The 23,222-nt window shown below is 41.3% G+C and overlaps 3 protein-coding genes across 4 annotated transcripts in view; 1 reads left to right on the forward strand and 2 right to left on the reverse strand.

The window, feature by feature from the left end:
- Nucleotides 1–565: 565 nt before the first annotated feature.
- ribc2 (RIB43A domain with coiled-coils 2) lies at nt 566–6,672 on the forward strand. The gene is made up of 7 exons (XM_028026012.1): nt 566–816; nt 1,200–1,281; nt 2,139–2,450; nt 3,220–3,338; nt 4,125–4,283; nt 5,235–5,401; nt 5,478–6,672. Exons 1-7 carry the CDS (start codon nt 700–702, stop codon nt 5,545–5,547), a joined length of 1,026 nt encoding a protein of 341 aa, XP_027881813.1. The 5' UTR covers nt 566–699; the 3' UTR covers nt 5,548–6,672.
- Nucleotides 5,641–15,937, reverse strand: ada2a (adenosine deaminase 2a). Its single transcript, XM_028026003.1, has 10 exons — nt 15,709–15,937; nt 14,055–14,349; nt 12,851–13,070; nt 11,067–11,280; nt 10,187–10,314; nt 9,520–9,610; nt 9,343–9,451; nt 7,976–8,133; nt 6,928–7,130; nt 5,641–6,856 (listed from the first exon to the last, which is right to left on the reverse strand). The coding sequence occupies exons 2-10, from the start codon at nt 14,344–14,346 to the stop codon at nt 6,754–6,756; spliced, it is 1,518 nt and encodes a 505-aa protein (XP_027881804.1). The 5' UTR covers nt 14,347–14,349; nt 15,709–15,937; the 3' UTR covers nt 5,641–6,753.
- A 2,904-nt stretch (nt 15,938–18,841) lies between these two features.
- Nucleotides 18,842–23,222, reverse strand: part of cecr2 (CECR2 histone acetyl-lysine reader) — a 44,397-nt gene continuing 40,016 nt past the window's right edge. For both annotated transcript variants that reach the window (XM_028025971.1, XM_028025980.1), the window contains 3 exons: nt 21,510–22,821; nt 20,590–20,657; nt 18,842–20,477 (listed from right to left, as the gene is read on the reverse strand). In XM_028025971.1, coding sequence (XP_027881772.1) covers nt 20,606–20,657; nt 21,510–22,821 — 1,364 coding nt within the window. In that variant the 3' untranslated portion in view covers nt 18,842–20,477; nt 20,590–20,605. The remainder of the gene's footprint in view (nt 20,478–20,589; nt 20,658–21,509; nt 22,822–23,222) is intronic.

Raw genomic sequence — 23,222 nt, forward strand, 5'->3', positions numbered from 1 at the left:
TCATGTTTTTTGTTTTCTCGATTTTTTTAAAAATCTCAATCTGAGGGTTTTGAAGAACTCATTATAAGGAGATTATTGCCAGTTAAAATGTATTTGTTTTAAGATCAATTGATGGCGATAACAAAAGGAAGTGGGATTTCCAAAGTAAAACATTCAAATAAATGTGCATAGAGAATAGTTGTGAAATTTTTAGGAGTTAAAAAATGCTCTACTACCAATCAATTCAAAACAGTGAATAATAAATGGAATAATATTGTTTGCAGCTTTAATTTAATGTAGACCGCCATGAAAAAATATTTTTTATTTATTGAAAGGGGTAGGTTTTTACTTTTTTTTTTTTCTTCCGGCTCCTTTTTGATTTGTGTACGGTGAGTAATTTAAGAGTAAAATCGGTTAAATCAAGAGAATGAGCTGATGAAATGAACTTCTTCCTTCCTCCAACTGTATGAGTTCTTCCCACACCTGAAAACCGGGAAAACTGAACTTTTACGGTGGAAGTTTTGAGATGTTGTAAAACTCTCTGTCACCCCTAGTGTTCAGATTTGGCCTCGTTGCCCCTCACAACATGGCGGACGCGTAACCGGATACAACGGAGAAGCTGCGGCGTCGTTTTCCGTAAGCTCGTGAATCTCTTGTTACCTAGCAACCAGTTTGTTTTCAGTGTGAGAGAAGAAGGTGAAGGCTGCGTCCGAGTCAGAAATGTTTCAGGTGGAGTTGCCTCGCGAACGAAAAGCCAGAGAGAGCGTGGAGCGGCGCCGGAACTACGAGGCGGACAGGCGGGAGAGGATTTTTAATGATAAATTCAGGACTATTGGGGTGAGTTTCTGCTAGAGCAGAGGATAAAATGGCACCGACGCTAAATATTGACCGTTTTATGGCTTACTGCCCAGGGCCAGAGGGTCTAGGGGGCGCCACAAGCGCAATAAAATCATCTTTCAACTACCAAGAGTCTTGGATGACTTCTGGCTGATAAGGCTGAGTTCTGCTGTATCAAAGCTCCTTATTTGATGCAAAATTAAAAGAAAATTTAACTTTAAATTGACCTTGAAGCTAAATATTTATAGCATTGGATAGCTACACCTTAGATTAAAATCTGGATTAGATTATCATTAACCGCAGGAACTTTCAAAGCTTTGCTATACGTCAGTGAGAACAATGGTTGTTTTTGATGTGTGATGATCCACTGATCCGGTTCACAGGTGGATAAAGAAGCTTTAGATCTGCAGGTGATAGAGAAGCTGAGAAGAAAAGCAGAATTAAAAAATCAAGAAGACGCTCACGGTGAGTAAATGACCTGCTTCAGCCTTTAAAGCTGCAGTATTTAACATTTATTAAATAGTTTTTGCATATTTGTCTAAACTGTCTCTGTATCGTGACGGTACCATGAGCTGCTCTGCCTTCTCCCATGGCGAACGAGAAACAACCAATCAGAACCAGAAGGAGGAACTTAGCGCTGTCAATCATGCCTGTGTGCACTGCTCCTGTGTTTCTCCACCATTAGCACATTCAGCAACACGTACACGGGAATGATTGACAGCACTATGACCTGCCCCGGGCTCTGATTGGTTGTTTTTGGTTGCATTTCTTCAGACTGCCTGTTCACAGAGTATCTGTCAGATGGGGATGATGTGGACTTAATATTTTAAAGATACTATTGATAACGTTAAAAATGATGTTAAAACTATTCCTTATTTCTTAGGTAAGTGTATTAATAGCTGAACAAACACAAATATTGTTCCTGAAAAAGCTCCTGTCTGAAAGAGGCTTCTTCCTCATAGAGTGGTTGATGTCACTAAACATTTAATCAAACATTTAATCATATTTTCAAATTTACTGATATTTTGATGCTCTGGTGGAACAAAAAGTGAAGAAAATAGCAAAAATTAACATTTCTGATCATACTGTCACTGGTTTTTAATTTATTTATCATAACTGAAATTTATCATGACAATGATGAATCAGAATTATTATGATTAATTATTCACAATAAATTAATGCCCCCCATCATCACAACATGGTGATGGTTTTAATTATTATGTAAAATCAGAGTTTTATATTGCAGCTTTAATTAGAGCATATTTATGAAAAATGATTCAATTATGACAGTAACCTTACGTAACGTTTTTGTTTCTCAACAGATGCTGATGTGCAGCAGTACAACCGAGCAGCGTGCCTCCTCCAGAGGCGGCAGGAGAAGGCGGACCGCTCGGCGCACCAGGCCCGAGCCGCGTTCTGGCACCAGAACCAGAATCTTCAGAGCCGCCGCGACTTCGACCTCAACGACCCGGACGCCCTGAAGAAAACCGAGTCCCAGATGGTTCTGCCGGGCCTGTTGGGCGAGGACCCGGAGGCCGGCAGCCGGCAGCAGAGGCAGCAGGAGCAGCTGAGGGACTGGCTGCTGCAGCAGAAGAACGAGCTGCAGCAGAAACGGCTGCAGATGAAGATCGACGGTGAGCGGGCGTTAAGCTGCAGGAGGAAACTTTCAGAAACAAAATACGTTTTTACAGATTTGTTAAAACGTTCGCCATGTCTGGACAGTTTAATAGAGACAGATAATCTGTGAAAAGAAAGATCTCTCCTGAGCTACCGTCAAACAGAGCCAGAAGGAGGGGCTTACTGCTGTCAATCAAACATATATACACGCTGCTAAATATACTAATGATGGAGAAACAACTCACTGTTACAGGAAAACCGTTTATCTGCTGTCATTGATGGCCGCGCTAACTAGCCTAGCATTAGCTGCGCTGCAACCCAGAGGAGAGCAGGAGGACTCACAATAGTAACAGCGCAGCACTATTCTGCAACAGCATCACAAATGATCAATAATGCGTTTGGCAACAGCGTGTCACTATTTGGTGACGTTATCAACATGTTTGACAACAGCATCATAATAATTTCCAATATTGTCACAATATTCTGCAATGGCATCAAAATCCGTTTGGCTGCAGCGATGCAACATTGTTGGTAAGCGCTGCAGCATTCAGCTATTCAGCTGCAGCGCAGGAACAGCGTTGTGCTATTCTGTGGCAGGAATTTGATTGACAGCGCTAAGACCCGCCTCCTGGCTCTGATTGCTTTATTTCCACAGATTATCTGTCTTATACTGATAGTGACAGATACAACAAAAATGTAATAAGATATTATTTGTAAAAAGTTACATGCTGCAGCTTTAAATTGTGCGTTAGCGCGGCGACGTTGACGGTTCTGTTCATCGGTTAGCGCTGCTCGACGACCAGAACAGAGAGGAAATGGGCCGCAGAGCGATGGAGCTCCAGAACCTGGAGATGGCGAAGAGAAAAGCCGACCTCATCAACGACGCAAACTACAACGTAGCAAAGGTCAGACGTCTCCCCTCACTCATGACCAAAGGTGGAAACGATTAACTGTGATTAATTGAATATTAATCATCAACTCATTTAGTCATCGATTAATAATTAACTGGAGTAATACAGACTAAAAACGGCCATTTTCTGAAATACTAAAACAGTCAGAGCAGTAATTAACCAAACCTGTATAAAACTATAAACATTTTGCACTTAAGATTAAAAAACTTATTTTTCTGTAAATCTGCTCTACCTGGCAGGTTTAGCTTTAACAAATCTAAAATTAGTCACATTTTCATCCTTTAATATATTCCTTAGAGTGTATTAAAAGGCTTTATTGGGTAAATAAAAAATGTGCAAGAAAAAATTTCAATTGTTCAACCACTTGAGCTTATTTATATACATTAAGAAAATGCTAACAAACAAATAATTACATAACTTTTTAAACAAGAAAATAAATATTGTATTGCCTAAAATGTAATAACAGCATTCCTTTAGTGAACGTTTGGTCATTTGTAGCAAAGGATTCATCTGCAGAAAAAACATCAACATGTGAAAAGTTCAGGCCTTTCTGCTGGACTGAACATCAGTACAAATCAGAACTGATCTGGTGATTATATTTTATTGATAATTGGATGGAAAAAGGCGCTTAATATGAGATTTTTACAGAATTTGAACCAGGTGGAGCTAAAACTGTTTTTTTTTTCATCTTAAATGCAAAACATGTAAAGTTTGGTTCGCAGTTTTTGTTTGAAAGTTTCAGGCGGAGTTACTTCTTTATTTTCTGTTTTTCTCAACAAGCTTGAGGAGAAAATGAACCGGGAACGGGAGCAGCGTGAGGACGTCGCTCTGAGCGCCCTGAGCATCCCCGCCCTCTATCCCGGCGCCAACAGGAAGGATCCTGCAGAGACGCAGCAGCAGGTCACCCAGTTCCAGCTGCGGCAGGTTCTGGAGAAGAAGGTAGGAACCCGCCTGAACCCGATTCGTCCAGCTGAGGACAAATCGGGTTCAGGCGGGTATCGGATCCGGAGTTAGAACGTGCCGATCCACGTTTTCACTTCTGATATCTGAGGTTTAGTATCGGATCCGATAACAACGGATCCGTTTCTTTGGTCTTAACTAGCCGTGTTTTGAAGAATAATATTGTTTACATTATTGTAATATTGTAGACTTTATGATTTACTTTATTTATTTTGGATATTTAAAATGTTTTCCAGTTCCAGTGTTATATGTTCATTAGAATTTAAAGTTTATTCTTGACAATTTGTTCTTGCATTATTGTGCCCTTTTCCTTAGATTACTGCAAAATGGTCTCAAAAGAATATAATCATTTATCGTAATAACTTCTGGAACAATTTATCGTCCAAAAAAATGTGTAATTATGACAGGCAGAAAGGGAATGTTATGTTAAATCTACATTTTTTTAGCTTCAAGTCAAATTTTAATGTTTTTTCCTCATCAAAACCAAACCTGGAGTGTTGCTTTGATTCTTTAGTCTCCATGGCAACCATTCAGCTGTTCAAAACGCCTCGGTGGACCTAGCCCCGCCTTCGAGGCGCAGCTCCTTCAGACTAGCCAGCAGCAATTAGCAAACAGCTGCTGAGCTCATTATAGGAGCTGCTGCTCAGAGCAGCGCTGGTAAAAACGTTAAAGGGTTAATAGAGGAGCCATGTTGGGACGACTTCCTGGAGGCGGAGCTTCAGAAAGAGCAGGAGCTTCTTAAAGAGACAGAGGCCCAATTTCAAGGTGTTAAATCAGAAAGTCAAATTTCTTTTAAGTCACATTTGATATACTTAGGATTTTTATAAGAGCTGACGGTAACATAGTTTGATTTTGCTATTAAGTGGCTCTATGTGCCTGGAAAACACGATCCTGCCCCTTTAACATCGCGTGGGTGCGTCTGTGCTGCAGAGGCTGGAGATGGAGAGGAAGCAGAGGGAGGAGAACCAGAACCGGCTCCTGCTGGACTCGGCCCGCAGCGCCCTGCTGCTGGAGCGGCTGCAGGAGAAGCAGAACAAGCAGCTGAGGAAACACCTGGACAGCGTCAACGCTCAGCTGGCCCAGATCCGGCTGCAGGAGTTAGTGGCGTCCGCAGAGCCGTGACCGGCGCCTCCTCACCGCAGACTGACGCTTTCTCTCTCATCTCGTTTCCAGGACGCCAGACCTGAAGAGGGGGCGGATCGACGACGTCTTCTTCACCCAGTTCAACACCTGCAGCAGATGACGCAGGATGACATCACAGCACCGCGCGACGATCAAACATTAAACTCAAATAAACTGTTTCCAATTTATTTTCACACAAGAACACTCCACAAAATGTTTAGATCAACTTTACTGCTTTGCAATTAAATAATTCAACTATTCAACAAAATCAGCAACAAAAGAAATTTTTTCTTGCTAAATTACAGATGGGATCTCAACAGCAAAGATACTTATAGTTTTTAATTTGTTCTTCAAACATCAGAGTGGAGAAAAGTTCTATTCTAGTCATTCAGCTTTCCAGAGTTTCTCTGATCATTCATGCAGCGTCTTTAGAAAACCTAGCATAACGTCTCTGACACTCCAACTGCTTTTAGCACAACAATAATCACGACCAGAAAAACCCTTAATACTAAAGTGGTTGAAGGAAAAATCATCAGCAGTGTCAGTGTAGGCCTGTCACAGCAACCAGTCAGTAAACAGCTTGATAAATTAAAATGAGCTTCTTCTGTTGGACAAGAATCATTAAAGATGTGCTGCATCTGACTCCCAGTACAACGTCCATTTTTTCTTTTTACAAAAGTGTTTCCTGCCACTTTTGCCTGTTTTCCCTGTCCCTGTCAAATTCATTAACATTTTTATTTAGTTTTTAAACTTTTACTTTACCAATATAAAAACCCGCTGAGATTTAAAACCTATTTTTAAAGGAGAAGCAGATCTGACACAAAATGGTTAAATGATTCATTTTTCAAACCCAATTTGGGCTACAGACATAATTCATTTTAATTATTTCCTTATTTTTGATATTTAAAAGTTCCAGTGTTAAATGTTCTTCAGAAATTTTACTTTTTCTTACATTTGAGAGGATGTACTTGCATTAATATGCCATTATTACTATAATAGTTGAAATGGTTTCAAAATGACAATATTATCGTTTATTTCTTTTAATTAACTGGAAAATTAGTTTTTGTGACAGACCTAATTAATCATCAGAATAATTGTTTAATCGACAACTAAAATAATCATTAGCTGCAGCAATAGTGCCGGTCCAGGGATCAGATAATCAATAGTTTCACATTTTCTATTGAAAATAATCAATATTTCCCCTGATTTAAATGAAGCAGCAGCTGTTTGGGTTTATTTCTGTAAAAAAAAAAAAAGGATGAATGTGTTGAGGATCATCTGTTTCAGTGGAACAGCTGGAAAAAATTCAATGTGACAGAAAAACGTTCTAGTTGGTCTTCAGAAATGAGTTTTTAGCCACGAACTCGGTCCATCTTCTCTGCCACAGAACCAGCGCCTCTTCCTGCTGCGTCGGAGTCAAAGAGCTGAACCTGAAACAGAGACGGGAAAGTTCAGACCCCGACCGGCAGGCCAAGTGGGAACCGTCCGGGCGGAGCGCCACCTGATGGAGTTCACGGCCAGCTGCTTCAGGGAGCCGATGTGGGAGTTCAAACCGCCGAAACCCACAAACGCCTCGTAGAAGTCGAAGGACAGCGCGCAGGAGCCGAACATGGCCGGGTCGTCGGAGCTGATGACCAGCGGGTGATTCTCCATCATCAGAGCGGCGGCGGGGTGATTCCGCAGATCCTTAACCAGCTTCAGCACCTGGAGGGGTCAGAGGTCACGGCATCAACAGGAACGAACATGCTGTCTGTCTGGAAGCCCATTTCAGAATTTAGAGAGTTAAAATCTTAATTATGAGCATAAATGTCAGGATTTCGAGTTTTAAAGTCATAATCACAAGAATAAAAGATAATAATTACAACAATAAGTCATAATTACAAGTTTTAATTCTTGTAATTACATGAGTTAAACTCATAATTATGAGAACAAAATGCATAGTTATTCCAATAAAACTCATAATTTCAAGTTTTAATGTCACAATTGCAAGAATTAGTCTTATTTTTGTAATTATGAGAGTAAAAGTCATAAGTTTTATTATTGTAGTTATGACTTAAATAATCCAACATCAAAATTCCTGATAAATTTTTCTTTTATGGTTTTAGTTCAGTCAACAGGAATTAGGTCAGAAAATGTATTAATTTCCCAAAAATAATTAATATTTCTGTTCACAGCCTAACCTAAGGTGACCTGAAATCTGATGACAAAGATACTAAATTCACCTGAAAAGAAAAAATTATACATCAATAACCTTCTAATACTATTTCTGTCATTTCAGAAACAAATGTAATTAATTTAAATATCTCAATCTAAAGAGAACTTTGTATAAATTTATTACATGCAGAGATTTTAAGTTTGATTTGAGTAATTTGTTTGTATGACGTTTAAATGCCTGATGTTTTCATTTTCTGACAAACTGAATTTTATCTAATCCTTAAGCATCAAATGTAATCATTCTGTGTTACAAAGCTGGATTATAGGACTAAATTAATCTGAAATGATAATGTGACGTAAAGAGATGCATTGTGGGAGATGTTCAGCAGCAGTACCTGGTTGGAGATGGGACACACCTCCACAGCCACGCCCCTCTTCCTGGACAGATCTTTGGCCACCGGGTGGCGCTGCAGCGCAAACCCGTGGCCGATCCGCGACGTGTTGAGCAGCAGAGCGTCCAGCAGGTTCTGATCCACTTCAGTTCCCTCAACGTCTGCTCACAGCACAACAATATTTCAGTTCCTTCCGCTCTAAATGACAGATGTACCTTAATCTGGACCTGAAGAAACATTCACTCTGAAGTTACTGAATTATTTAAGAAGAATCTCATTTGATCCCAAACTAAATTACAAAGTCAATTACACAAAATATTATTCCAATTATTTTAATTGCTGTATTTCTTTTTAAATGAAATTAAACTTTGTTTTAAAAGACATCAGGTTTTATTTTCTACTTCTTTTTAAACAGCTCAGGTTTATATTAACATGCATGAAAAATAATATCTGCAGGTCAGATTAATTACTGTTTATTCAGCATAAATGAAGTCATAAACCAACCAGCTTCTTAAAGGAGCTTCTCATTTCAGCCACACTAAAAACGTCTCAGATCATTAATAACTATTAATATTGGATAAGAGTGAATAATAAAAGCAGTTTTCAGTCCTAAGATAAAAAAAGAAACCAACTGAACATGTAATCAGCTCTTGATAAATCATGAAATAACTCGTTATTCTCCATTTTTAATAAGGCTGAGCTCAGTGAGCAAGCTGATTATCTAGTTATCAAACTAAACCTTCATTTCAGGGCTAAATATTTTTGATCTAGTAAAATATAACTAAATATTTGGCTCTACAAACTAAAAGCTGTGAGTCAAATATTTAGTTGACAAGGAAATAATTTAGCTTTAAATTAATATATTTAGCAAGTGGCTCAGTGAAATATAAACTAACAGCTACATCTGCTAACTGAAACTGTAGCTAAATATGTAGCTTCAATATTTAGCTAAACATTTAACTTGCCAACTAAATATTTATGTTGAAATTGACCTTTAAAAGTGAATGAACAACATGGTGAAAATAGAAGTGAAAATTTAACCCCTATTTGTTTTGCCCTCTGAAAACAGATTAAATAACCAAAAGTATTGCTGTTAATTTTTGACTGTGTAACAAACTTTACGCCTGTAATTTAGAAACTGCTTATTTACTCAGATTATCTTTATCTATTATTACTTGTTTGATGAATGGAAAATTTTAGCGCAACAAAACAAAAGAAGAAGAAGAATCTGTAAGTGTGGAAATACTTTTTGCACCACTGTAGTTGTGACAACAATTTGTTCGTCTGAGCAACTGAACTTATAAAAATAAACCAACATTTATGATCTGGGTTAAATGAAGCGCAGTCTCGGTTTTCTGATCGGGACTCACCCGTCTCTCCGGCGTGGAAGAAGTACGGCAGCGTCACGCCTTTCTCTGCAGGCAGCGCCAGGGCATCCCTGAAGTACCACAGCGTCCTGCCTTGGTCCTCCCGGCCCACCTGGACACGCAGACATTACAGAACCAGAACCAGCAGCTTTACACTCGGCGGCTCCTGTTGGACCTCACCAGGTCAAAACCGGCCAGGAAGTCAGGAAAGTCCTTCTTCAGCTGCATCGCCTCCTTCACAGCTGCAGCTACCACCGACAGCTTAGCGTGCCTAAAGAGAGAAACACGATCAGCGACAGCAGCAAACGCTCTGACCTCTGACCCTTCAGACATGCTACAGAATATGGAAAATAACATAGTCAATAACTATTACATTTATTTAGCATAAATGCTAACCTCATACCGTCTGAATTTAGCCATGGCTGGAAAAATGTATTTATTAAATTGAATTATTTATTATTATGAGGTAATAAATTATTCTACCAAAAACTGAATGATAAAAGTCTCCAGGCAGCTTCGGTCTCAACTAGCCATTTTCTATTTTTGTTTTCATTTTACTTGTAGTTTCTGTTGTTTAGTTTATTTATTTTAGATTTTTAAAATGTCTTCCAGTTCCAGTGTTAAATGTTCATTAGAATTTAAAGTTTATTGATCTTTATAATTACCCTTATATTACAGGAAAATAACAATATTATCGTTTATCGCAATAACGTCTGGAACAATTTATCGTCCAGCAACATTTGTTACCTACTGGCTGCTGTGCTGGACAACTTTGAAGACTTGCCATGAAAAGTTTCAGTGCCTGGTTCTGGACCTGACGGGTCAAACCTGATCGGTTCAGACTCACCTGTGATTCGTGAAGATGATTCTGGCTCCGTAGAAGTCTGGGTGAGTGGAGACGAACTGCTTGGTGAGGTCCTGGTAGGCCTGCAGGGTCCAGGCCTGGTCGTGGCTGCGGCCGTCCAGCTCGTACAGCTGCAGGTGAAATACCTGGTTAACACCTGGCTAACACCTGGCTGAAACCAGGCTAACACCTAGCTAACACCTGGTTAACACCTGGCTAACAGCTGGCTGAAACCAGGCTAACACCTAGTTAACACCTGGTTAACACCTGGCTAACAGCTGGCTGAAACCAGGCTAACACCTAGCTAACACCTAGCTAACACCTGGTTAACACCTGGCCAACAGCTGGCTGAAACCAGGTTAACACCTAGCTAACACCTGGTTAACACCTGGCTAACAGCTGGCTGAAACCAGGCTAACACCTAGCTAATACCTGGTTAACACCTGGCTAACAGCTAGCTGAAACCAGGCTAACACCAGCTAACACCACCTGGTTAACACCTGGCTAATATCTGGTTAACAGGATGTTAACCACCTGGTTAACACCTGGTTAACACCTGGCTAACAGCCAGTTAACACCTGGTTAACAGCTGGCTGAAACCAGGCAAACACCTGGCTAACAGCTGGTTAACAGCTGGTTAACCATCTGGTTAATATCTGGTTAACAACTAGCTAACACCTGGCTAACATCTGGTTAACAGGAAGTTAACACCTGGTTAACACCTGGCTAACACCTGGCTAATAGCTGGTTAACAGCTGGCTAACATCTGGTTAACATGATGTTAACACCTGGTTAACACCTGGCTAACACCTGGCTAACATCTGGTTTACACCTGGCTAACACCTGGCGGAGTAAGTCGCCATCATGGCGGGCCGGTCCGAACCTGAGGGATTAGCGCGCGCAGCTCCAGGTACATGACATTGTCTGCGTAGAATTGGTTCAGAGCCTCGATGTAGTAATCCCTGAAGACGGGGGCAAAGGTCACCAGCCCCCACAAAGCCCCAAAGGCCGCCTCGAAGCGGTTCCAGACCGCATCCTGGCTGGGGAACTCCGTCTCCGGATCCCGGTCCGTAAACAGCGTCAGGTTACCTCTGATGCTGAACGATGAAGAGGAGAATGATGAAGAATCGATGAAGAGGAGAACGATGAAGAGTCACCAGAGCGAAGGTCCGTCTGGCCCCCGGTACCACCCAAATAAACCCGGTTTATTTGCAGCTGGAATAACTAGAATATTAATGAATATTAACTAATCTACAAGTTAAAATATTTAATGTTTATGTGGCTCCATAAACATTAAATATGTTTATGGAGCCACATAAACATTGAAACATTAAAAAGAATTTTTTGAGAGTAAAATTCTCTCAAAAACATCAATTTGAGAGAATTTTACTTGGACTGGACCACTGTCCTGTTTAAACATGTCTGAAATGAATATTAATAAACAATACAGTTTGTATAGGAAACTGATTGCCTCTTAGTTCTTTTGCTTGTTTCATAATTGATGACCGTACAACGTTTTTATGAAGTAAAGAAATACTGAAATGTTCTATATAAATAAACCTGAAAATAAATGGTAAATGTTTTTTAAATTAAAGTAAAATTTCATTGTCAAATTCTCAAAACAGAAATCCTAACGCCAATAAAAAGAAAAACTGAACTAAAAATATTCCACATTGTTTCTTTCTCAGAAATGATCAACAATCGGATATAACAATAAAAATTATAAAACTGATTAAATTGGAGCAGCATAAACCTAACTGTGAAGTTTTAGCACATTTAACCACCTGATAAGTAAAAATTTTTTGTTTCTAACCCAGTAGGTGGCGCTAATCTGACAACTCCCAAAGTTTTCTGAAAAATAAACATTTTATAGGTCTAGAAACCTTTAATTAGTGATCCTGACTTCCTGCTTCCCTGGGACTCAAACATATTTGCATCCAAATTCTCTTACCACCTCCTAATAACGGGAAAGACAAGCGAACATGTTGTTCAAGTCAGAAAATGTTTGTTAAACTTCATAAGTAGTTAAATCTGCAGTCATCAGAGCATTAATAAAACAGCTTCAACCTCCACCATGTGCAGTCAGGACGTAAAAAGGGAAAGAGAGACGCCTGGTGGTGGGAGTCGGTACTGCCAGTCTGTTTCTGTCACAAACATGCAGCTCAGATTTTGAGCTTCAGGCAGATTCTTCTTACATTGAGACTTCTGCAACGCTTGTTGGGTGAAAAACAGCAAACATAAGGAGCTGCTAAAACTCTGTTAAAGCACGATGGAGGACCTGTGGTGCTGCGGGTCCCTTTTACTTCTAGAAACCTTGTTCAGAAAACCTGTTTTCACCATCAGTACAATAAAAATCCAGCATAATCTGGCAGTAATATTGATCAAAAACATCCCATAATCACAGCAACGGTTGGACAGACTCAAAAACCAAGAAACACTCATTTCTAAAAATTAACTTCTGTAAAAAATCTGTAATAATCTGCGGCAATAATTTTGCCACTCCTGTCTAGTAGCATTGTTTATTACCGTTATCTAACCTCCAAACATTTATGAAACAACTGAAGATTTTAAGCCACTTTAATGGAAAAATATCTGAAGCTAAAAAAATAGAAATAATTTATAGGTTTTCCATCTTTTGCCTGGAATCTGTTGGAAGTCGTGAGTCACCTGTTGTCCAGGTCGGTTGCGTTGCCCGTCTCGGAGCGCAGGCTCTCCAGCAGGACCCAGGGGGAGCAGCGCTCCACAGGTTTGGGCCCCTGCGACGCGAAGACGAACCGGACGGACGCGCTGTCGGTGAAGCACATGTAGCAGTGCGGGCGATACGTCGCGTTCTTCACCAGCCACTCCGCGTCCACCATGGCGAAGTCATGGACGTGAAGGACGCCGCCTGCCAGGTTGGATTAACCATTAATTAGACCAAAGAAACTGATTTTTCATGTTATTTTTATATGCACACATATATTGATTGTTGAATTTACTTTTGAGAGAAGGGGTGGATTATACAAGATTGTTTTCTTCAAACTATTCTTTCTCAGTCAAAATTGTTGTTGATGTTCATTTTAAACTGTAAATGAGTTAAATAAAACACATAAAAGTTTGTTTCTGTTTAGTCGTTAGTTTAGTTTCAGCTGAAAGTAAGTAACAATATTAATCTAAGTGTTGGTAGGATTTCTCCTCTTATGCTGCTGGAGGATAAACTAACCACCTTTCCTCACTTTCTTCTCCTACTACTCTCCAATTTGCATTATTTGCTGCTATTTCAACTGTTAACTTTATGTTTTTTCTCGGGTCTGCAGTTCTGATTGGCTGAGGTAATGCTGTCTCACTCTCCTGCCAGTAACTTTCTGCTTTACCACAGAAAGTTCTCCTGGTTCAGTTCTTCTGATCTTTTCTCTGTTCCGTCTGGACGTTTTTGTAAAATGTCTTGAGATGACATCTGTTGTGCTGTTGGCTCATTGTTCTCATAGCAACTGCCTACCAAGATGGCTGTCAGTAACAAACTTGTGAGTGTGACATCACAGGAGAAGTGAACTTAATGCACTGATTGATATTTCACATCCAGTCAATTGGAATGGATGTGATTGAACTGAAATGAGTTTTTTTTTGTAAAGTGCATCTTGACGATGTTTGTTTTGGAATATAAAAATAAACTTTTTAGGCTCAACTGCAACCAGTTTACATGCAAACCTAACCCACTGTATAACATTAGGAACAATAATTAAATATCGATCTGCTGCAGAACTACCAATGCACATCAACCTTTTGTCACTGGGAACATAAAATCTGAGAACTGACATTATTTTCTGAAACCAGATATGAACAAACACTGTAAAAACTCAGCAAGTCGTTCTGAACTCGTTCTGCTTTTTACCTTTTGGCATCTTCTGCAGCAGCCTGAAGAGGGGACTCGCCTGGATGAGGCGCCGGGCCTTGAAGAAGTGCATGGAGGGAGGGAAGTCTTTCCTGGACATCTCGTCCTGCTTCAGTTTGGCCAGCAGAGCGTCCAGCCGCTGCTCAGCGTCCGTCAGCACCATCCCGCCGCCCGTCTGCATGGACGCCTCCAGCTCCATGAGCTCCTTCCGCAGCCTGGGGTCCGGGCCGCACCGCACCCCGACCAGGCAGCACAGAAACAGGGAGGCCGCCGCCACCAGCCGGACTGCCATCCTCTGACATCCGGAGAGAAAAAATTTAAATAGAAATACAATAATTTCTGTATTTATTGAAGCATTTCAGAGTCAAACACATATTTAGCTTTAACCCACCAGACTGAGCAGAGCTAACTCACAGGTCAAGTCTGCAGGTGTAGCTCCAGTTTTACCCATCAGCCCCTTTGTGGTAAATTTGTCTATTTAATGTCTATTTTAGTTTCAGTTAACTTTTTTTAATCAATGAGTAAGAGCAAAATAAGTCATAAGTAAAAAGATTTTCTACGTGAGACATTGCTTTTATCTGGGGAAAACAAGATAAATGTGTTGCACAAATGAAACATTTTGTTATGCAAATGTTTCACTGTTACAATGACAAAAACATTTCTATTCTGGGATTTCATTAAAAACTTACATTTATCTCAGTAATCTATCCACGGTACTTCACGACCTATTTTTAACCTTTTCCTTTCACTGAACTTTCCTCTCCTGTGCATGGATACAGCACTCTGAACAGTCATCTTCTTTAACAGTCATCGGCTTTAGCTAATATTCTGATCATTTTGTTTTCATTGCCAGGGAGCCACAAAAGCAATCAATAATTAAAATACGTTGTTATTATCAAATTCCAATCAATCAAATTTTATTTGTTTAGGACATTTCAGCAGGAAGGCATTTCAAAGTGCTTTACATCATAAAAACACAAAGTCATGCAACATAGAATCAACAATCAAAACACGACATTAAGTCAAGATCCATCATTACATTCGCAACTGATTACGTTTCAGAATCAACTCTAACCAGGTGGGTTTTAGTCGAGGTATAAAGGAAGTCAGTGTTTCAGCTGTTTTACAGTTTGTTCCAGATTTGTGGTGCATAGAAGCTGAAAGCTGCTTCTCCTCGTTTGGTTCTGGTTCTGTGGATGCAGAGCAGAACCAGAACCAGAACCTGAGGGTTCTGGAAGGTTGATGCAACAACAACAGATCTTGAACGTAAAGTGGTTCTAAGCCGTTTCTTATTAATGTTACTATCATCATCATTATTATTACTGTTTATATTAATATTAATGATATTTATATTATTCATATTCATATTATTATTCATTCTTTTTTCAGACGGTCAGGTCACATTAGTGGGTTTTATTGATCTGGACTGAGGATAAAATGTCTGTTTAACAGTAACGGCAGCAGAAACAAACAGAACCGCTGCTTGTGTTTACGGAACTGGACTCATCACAGAAAAGTTAAATTCTCCTCACATGCAGCAAATAACCAGCTTAAAAGCAGAATCAGCCGATAATGAACAAGTTCAGAAGCTGGAAAGCTGGAGGAAAACGTCGCTGTTTAAAGACACAAAGGGGATAAATAAATGTGACATTACCTGGTTGAGTTAGCGGCTTCTGTCGGGCAGCAGGTGGGGGAACTGAAGCTCCGCGGGAAGCTGTGGGTCACTTCGGCAGTAAAGAGGATTTACCCACGGACACGGCGACGGACAAAGCTGTTTTCTCCACTTTCTGACGAGCGGCCACAAATAAACACGCTGCTAAACCCACAGCGGGCAGAACCTTCGCCCTGAGCACTGACTTCCAGGCATAAAGCCCCGCCTCCTGTGCTGTGATTGGCTGAAAGAGGAAGTTGCTCGCTATTTAATTGGTTCATCTGATGTAAAAAAAAAGACAACGGCAAGAGGAGTAAAAGGAAATCATTTTTGCAAATTATTTTTGTTTTGGTGGGTTTTATTTATCTTCTTAGGTTTTATAATAAATAAAACTGAAAAATGTTTTACATAAAGAGGATATAAATTTTTCAGCACCTGAATGTATCAATTGTGTTTTGTTCGTCCTTTTAAACTGGTTAATTTCTGCCTGGGTGAGGTTTTAACAGGGTGCTGTTGCCTTTTTGAGTCAGACATTTGTACCCACTAACAGCCACTAATGTGACCCGATCCTCTGAAAAAAGAATATTTATAATTATTAATAAATAGGACATTTATTTTATTTTTTTAAAGAACCAACAGTTTATTTCTGTCCTTTGGTTTTATTTAAAAAAAAAACACCAATGTTTTGCAAAAAGAGGATGGAGACATTTTCTTCTGTGATGTCACTGGAAAATTATGTAAAAACAAAAGAAAAATATCAGTTTTCAACTTTATTATTTTTAGCAAATACAAAACCTGCATTTCTTATCAGGGCAGTGTTGTAATTGGTAACATTTGCTTGAGTAACTTTAAGGTTAGGAGTGTCTTAATCTTTTTACTTTTGAGTAATATTATCTTGAAGTATCACTGTACTAAAGTATCACTTTGGTGAAAAAACAGTTAATATAGAAACATTTTAGAATTTTAATGAACAAAATGTGTTAAAGTTTTATATATTTTTGATTATATTTAGAATTGTTTTACAAAAAGGTTTTCACACCTCTTCCCTGTTTTCTGTTAGTCTTGTGCAATATATTATTATTATTAGTAGTAATCTTGTTTTTTGATCAAATAAAAAAACTTTCTCTTAACGTTTGGGTTTTTGTGTGAACCTTTTCATCCGTTTCTGCTGACACACCTTTTTCAGGACAATGACGGCTGTTTATATTTCTATTTCTCTTGATGTTTTTCATTTTTTTCCATGTAACAACTGAACATTTCAATGTGTTCTAAGACTTTTTGTGGGTCACCTGCAGATCTACCTGGACATGGACGTCCACCTGCCTGACAGGCTGGGGACAGAAAGCATGTAGAGCGATCAGCTGGAAAATGTTGCTAAGTTTGAAGCTAAATAGAAAATATTTAGCCTAATAACCACATTTTCAGTTCAAACCTAAATATTTACCTTGCTAACCAAATGTATGGCTTCCTAATTAAACATTTGACATCAAACTAAATATTTTTGAAGATTTAGCTTGCTAACTAAACAGAGGTGGGGACTCGAGTCACATGACTTGGACTCGAGTCAAACTCGAGTCGTTAAAATCCAGACTTGAGACTTGACTTGAAAAAATGCTCAAAGACTCGGACTTGACTTTGACTTTCATGCCATTGACTTGGGACTTGACTCGACTTGAAGCTGTTTACTTGAAAAGACTTGATATTTTTTACTCAAAGTCTTAAAATTTAAAACACATTATTTATAAAGTTGCGTCATTAATTAATGTCACTCATTCCGTATCAATATGCGCAGACCGTCACTATGGTTTTCCTCTCTCCTTATGTATGTATGTGTACGTAGCTGCAGCACAACCAATCAAATTAACAGGATTTGGACGTTTAAAAAAACGCGGCTAAGCTACAGAGCTCAGGGAACGAAATACGAAATAACCGCTCGAATATGCTTCCGCGAGTAATTTCTTTTGGCTACGTAGGTTATGAACTTTCGACTAAAAACCGAACTGCAACTTGTAAAACATGCAAGAAGAGAATATCGGATGGAGATGCCACGACGTCCAACTTTGTCCGGCATTTGAAGCTTCACAAAGATCGGTAGGTGGCGCTTTTCTTTTGCTGTAAGATAGCTGACTTTAGCTAACTTCGTGTTAGCATGTGTACTCCGGGTTAAATTGGTGATGATTTACCATAAATCCGGTCCTTCAAATGCCTCCACAAATAATGTGCACCGTGTTAGCTCAGGAAGCCGGTGGATAGTGAGTGGGGCTCCGGAACAGAAAGCAGATTCTGGACCTGAACACAGGGAACAGAGTCTCTCTGTCCCATCATGATGATGAGCCGGGTCTAGTATCATCTAAGGATGGTTGGTGTATTTGAAGACATCTACGTTGGGAAATTATATTGACAATATATTGTTTTGACAGGTGAGAGAAAAGAGGAAAAAACTGCTGTTATGGTTCTTTGTATTGTGCTGTGGAAATGTCAGCATTTTCCTCTTTCTTATTGAATATCAAGTTTAACAGAACTGGGCAATAAAGTGGTCCAATTTAAAAATGTTTTTTATACTTTGTGTTCAGCTACACATGTTCTATCATTTGAGATAAATACATATTTTAAAACGAACAAATGGTCTATTATTTGAATTTTATGTATAATTGCAAATTATAAAAAATAAAAACGACTCGAAATGACTTGAAATTAAAGGTTCCTGACTTGAGACTTGACCCGGACTTGAGGACAAAGACTTGAGACTTACTTGAGACTTGCAACACAGTGACTTGGTCACACCTCTGTAACTAAATCTACTGTAGAGCTAAGTATTTAGTTAGCAAGCTAAATCTTTGGCCTCAAACTAAATATTTAGCTTGTAAACCCACATACTTATCTTCAAACTATTTAGCAAATACTTTGTTTAAGTTCGCAGCTTTAGCTTGCTAATTACATATTTAGTTTGAAACTGACATAAATGAATGAATAAAATGCTGAAAAATGAAATTTCTTTCCTTTTATGACAAAATTACTGGTGTTAATTTTTGACAGTCTTTACAAACCACATTCTCACATTGAGAGGCTAGAAAGGAGAGTTTCTGTAAATTTGTGGTCAATACTACAGAAACCTGCAAAAACAGATAAAACAAACTCTGAGTTGAGAAACGTTATTTATTTCTAAGACAGTATAGAAAATAATCCATTCCATTCCCAAAATAATCCGTGTCAGTCAGATAAGAACATGTAAACTCCACTTTAGAAACAAAAAGGTACAAGACTTTTTTCCCTCCTCCAAAAGCCGCCAGACGACGGTTTAAAAACGTCACAGGGAAAAAGTTACATTAAAACAAGTCCAAAAATGTACAAAAATTCTTTTATGGGCAAATAAATATGATTCACATTTAATCACGCCTAATGGGTTTGTCGCTAGTGCAGAGATGACAGAAGAGGGAGAATCGGTTCCAGTCAACTGGCGGCCAGTACACACACACACACACACACACATCCACCCCCACACACACACACCCACACACACAACCTGTTTAAATGCTACCTGCTATTTTTACATTTCACTACTTTGATAAAACATTGAGGGAAACTCTCTCCAGTGTTTCCAGACGTCGCATTTATTAAACGACGTGGGTTCAAATGGACTCCGAACAGACTGGAACCAGATTTCCCATCATGCATTGGGATTTAGAAGAGATGGTACACTGATGGGGGAGTCTGGGAGGAGAAGAAATGTACGCCAGCCAGCAGCTAGATGAGGTAGATTCAGATCATTACTAAACCGCACTAAAGACTAAACCGCCACAAGTCACAACGAAAAGCGAGAAAACTAGAATTATCATTTATTTTTATCCAAAATGACTTTTAATCAGCTGAAGAAGAAAGAAGAATAAGAATCAGAAGAAACTAAAACACATTTATGAGAAAAACAAGCAGAAAGTCGGCCGGTTGGGGATAATAGAAGTTTCGACGTGCTGCTCCTTCCTCGAATGATTCACAAAAATACCCGTAATCTGAATCTGTACACCCTGAGGAGAACCTGACCACTAACAGCAGGAGGAAGAGGAGGAGGAGGAAGACACCTGAAACTCTAAACACAAGAAGCTTCGTTTTTGCTGCGTGTTTGACGGATGCGTGTGCAGCGTACCGGCGGGACCTCAGTAGTACAGGACAGATATCTAATCATTTCAGAGGTTCTGAGGAAGGCCACTCAGTTCTGGGGAATCTGGACTGACTGAACTCATAGTGCATAACAGAGAATCACGGAAGCAACCGCTTCCTGTCAGGACATTCGTAAAATCAAGGCAGCGCTGAACAGGTGCATACTGAAGTTTAGAGACGCTTTTAGAGTTATGGGTAGAAATGGCAGGAATCAGAGTCCCTACATGTGCAACTGCAGAGCTGCGCTTGTCGTCTAAAAAATTAATCATACATTCACAAAGAGGAAGAAGGCATCAGCAGGCGGCCGCTCAGGATCCGCCTCTCCTACACCTGAGATTAAGAGACAACCTGCGGCTGCCCGGCGTCCCTGAAGGCAGCGTCGCCGGCGCTGGTCAGGTTGACCTAGTGGTTAAAGGGGTTCCCTTGGTTCCAGGATAAAAGCTTCAGCGTAGGAAGAAACAGTCAGGAGGAAAAGGTTTGATCTCTGTGGCTCAAAACTATTTCACATTTTATTCTGTGTGCTGTGGCAGCTGGTCGGTTGGAGCCTCCCAGCAGGAAACAGCGGCAGTGACTGGGACGGACTTCCTGTCTGTCCCAGCAGTTTGTTGAATCCGTACCTGAAAGGCGAGAATGAAGGTCAGTTAAAGGTCAACTTCAGCAGGTGTTTATAAATTAAAACGAGTAATTTCCTCCATAAATCTCCAGATTGTCGTCAGGTTTTCTACTCACTTTGATCTTCACATTTTTACAGTCCTTGTTTCGCTCCAGCACTTCCAGGTGTGGCCATCATCTGCTGCCTGGAACCATGTGAACTTTGATTAGGACCTTTTGCTCCAGCAAACAAACCGCACGTTAAAACATTAAAAATCACTTTAATAAACTCAAGTTACACCTAGATTTGCTTCTGATTGGTTGATCAGTCCCTCATGTCGACTCCAGGAAGCTGGAGCTACCGAGAGGAGGTCTGTCTAGAATCCTGGGCCCGACCGAGTCAGAACCAGAACCAGCCACCCGGTTCGAACTTCTGTTTAAACCTTTTTTGTTCAAAGCACTTCACCTGGTTTAAACCTAAACTGAGGACTGACTGGCAAACAACTTAGTGGAACATTACTGCCACCTACTGGTGAGAAGTGTGGACTGAACGTCATCGAAAAAAGCAAAACTTCCCATCATCTCAAAACTAGAACGTATTTCTATATTACAGTCTCGTCTTGGCTCAACCAATCATTGAATCTACAACGATTTAAGGAAAGTAAATGATGATGAAACTAAAATTAAATTAATCATCAACATGTTTGATTGAACCTTATTTAAATCCCATCATTGTAATGCTCAACTATTTCATATTAATTATTATTAATGTGGCAATAAACTGTGAGCTGTGATTGGCTCTTGTGTAAAGTTGTTTTTATCTGGCCTTCCTGCATAACCGCCCCGATGAGACGGGGTCCCACAAGGGCCTCACCGGGGGCCTCTTGATAAACCTTTTATAGATTAATAAAGTCAAATTAATTAATTCAAGTCAGATTTATTAATTAATACTAATCCTCAACAAGTTGACAGAAGTAATGAAAGTTTCAGGAGGAATAAATACCAATTTACTTTAAATCTCAGAAACCCTCAGAATGTAGAAGAAGCGGATTAGTTACCCCGGGTGCAGGAAGCGCTCTGGCCCCCTCTGCTGGACCATCATGCCTTGGAAGTGCCCTGCAGCTCTGGGGTGTCGGTACAAGGCCATGCGCATTTGCCCTGGGGGGTAGGGCAGCTGGGGCCGCTGCAGCGCCTCCATCAGGTGTGGGTGGGGCCTCTGGGCAGAGTAGCGGGGGTCCGGGTACGGCTGGCCGGGGTACGGCGTCCCACCGCCCGCCGCCTGGGGCATCATGTGAAGCGGGGGGGCGCCGCCCTGCTGCATGCCGGGGTGCAGCGCTCGGGGGTCATACATGAACCCTGCCGGATGGGTGTGTCGCAGCGGGAGAGGCGGCGCTCCCCGGTGGCGGGCGGCGGCATTGTGGCTGTCCAGGTCCAGGATTTCCTTCGGGCTTTCCGGAGGCTCTGAGCTCTCGGCCGTCTGGTTGCTGATTGGACCGGTTGGCGCCTCGGCGCACCCCCCCTCCTCTGAGCCAGCGGGAGACAGCAAGGCGGCGCGGCTGGAGATCGGCGGTGATGCAGCGCTGTCCTTGAAGTGACCGTTGGACCTGGCGGCGCCCACAGGGAGGTAGGCGTTGGGAGCGTCTGGCTGCTGCGGCCGGTAGGGGGGCTGGTACCCCTCCCTGCTGAGCGGCGGGCCGTAGTAGGCCGGCTGCTGGTACTGATGGGGAGGGAACATGTTCCTGAGCGGAGGGGGCGGCTGCTGGTAGGGGAAGGCGTTGCTGCCCCCCTGCTGGTAGGCAGGGTGGGGCGGGGCGTTTAAGGACTGGCTGGGAAACGGCGCCTTGTTGTAGTGTGCATGGAGGGCGCCGCCCAGGCCGTACTGGGAGGGGGGCGGTGCCGCAGGGCTGTAGCCACCTGGCCCCCTCTGGGCCGCGTTGCTGCCTGTGTTGTCCCCCATGGAGCCCCCCATGGGCGGGGTCTGGCTGCTGAACTGCTTGTACATGCCGGGCGGGGCGGACAACAGGGCCTCCGGGTCGGGCCTGCCGACGGCCTCACAGGGTCGCTGATTGCCCGGCTCCGCCGCGCTGGGCTGGGGGGGCAGCAGCGTGGAGGGGTGGCTGGGCGGCAGGGAGCTGAGTGTGACGCGCTGCGGGGACGGCGGGGGGGAGGCGGCGTGAGGCCGGGCGGAGCCCTCTGGTGGCCCGTCTGCCCCCTGCTGGCAAATCTGGGAACTGGGTGTCCGCTCCGACCCGGTGGGGCGGCCCGATGGACTCAGAGCGGCAGCCAGTTCCAGCCTCATGGCAGGAACGCTTCTTTGTGGCGTTGCTTCATTACGGATGTTTACGTCATTTTTGCTGTTGGACGTTGGACCTGATGGACAGAAAATAGACGAGTCAGCAGAACGTCAAGACAAACGCAGATCAACTTCAGGGCTGAAATTATTCCTCAAAGTCTCATTAATTATCCTGATACCAATACTGTCAGACTATTCAGCGCAGTGGTCTGGCCTGGAAGCTTCTGTTACAAGACAACGCTCTCACTTCGCTAACGGTGTTGATGAGTCTATGCTAAGCTAATGTTGTTTTAGCTACGTAGCATGGCGCTGACCTCAAACGACGTCACTGTTGCCTGGATGTTCGGACAAACAAAGAAAAAACTAAATGGTGACATCTGAAGCGCGTTTAATGTTGGAAGATGTAATAATGCAAAAACACATTTTTAAAGATGAATATACTTTCAATTACATATACATAATAAATAAACAAAACAAA

Source organism: Xiphophorus couchianus, chromosome 2 (assembly GCF_001444195.1).
Source record: "Xiphophorus couchianus chromosome 2, X_couchianus-1.0, whole genome shotgun sequence".
Taxonomy (NCBI): Eukaryota; Metazoa; Chordata; class Actinopteri; order Cyprinodontiformes; family Poeciliidae; genus Xiphophorus; species Xiphophorus couchianus.

Excerpts from the sequence above, each read along its gene's own strand:
- ribc2 (XM_028026012.1), top strand. The coding sequence starts at position 700 with ATGTTTCAGGTGGAGTTGCCTCGCGAACGAAAAGCCAGAGAGAGCGTG. Across the intron at positions 1,282-2,138 it reads AAATCAAGAAGACGCTCACG|ATGCTGATGTGCAGCAGTAC; the intron begins GTGAGTAAATGA and ends GTTTCTCAACAG. Across the intron at positions 3,339-4,124 it reads CAAACTACAACGTAGCAAAG|CTTGAGGAGAAAATGAACCG; the intron begins GTCAGACGTCTC and ends TTTCTCAACAAG.
- ada2a (XM_028026003.1), bottom strand. The coding sequence starts at position 14,346 with ATGGCAGTCCGGCTGGTGGCGGCGGCCTCCCTGTTTCTGTGCTGCCTG. Across the intron at positions 8,134-9,342 it reads CTTCCACGCCGGAGAGACGG|ACGTTGAGGGAACTGAAGTG; the intron begins GTGAGTCCCGAT and ends TGCTGTGAGCAG. Across the intron at positions 7,131-7,975 it reads TGTGTCCCATCTCCAACCAG|GTGCTGAAGCTGGTTAAGGA; the intron begins GTACTGCTGCTG and ends TGACCCCTCCAG.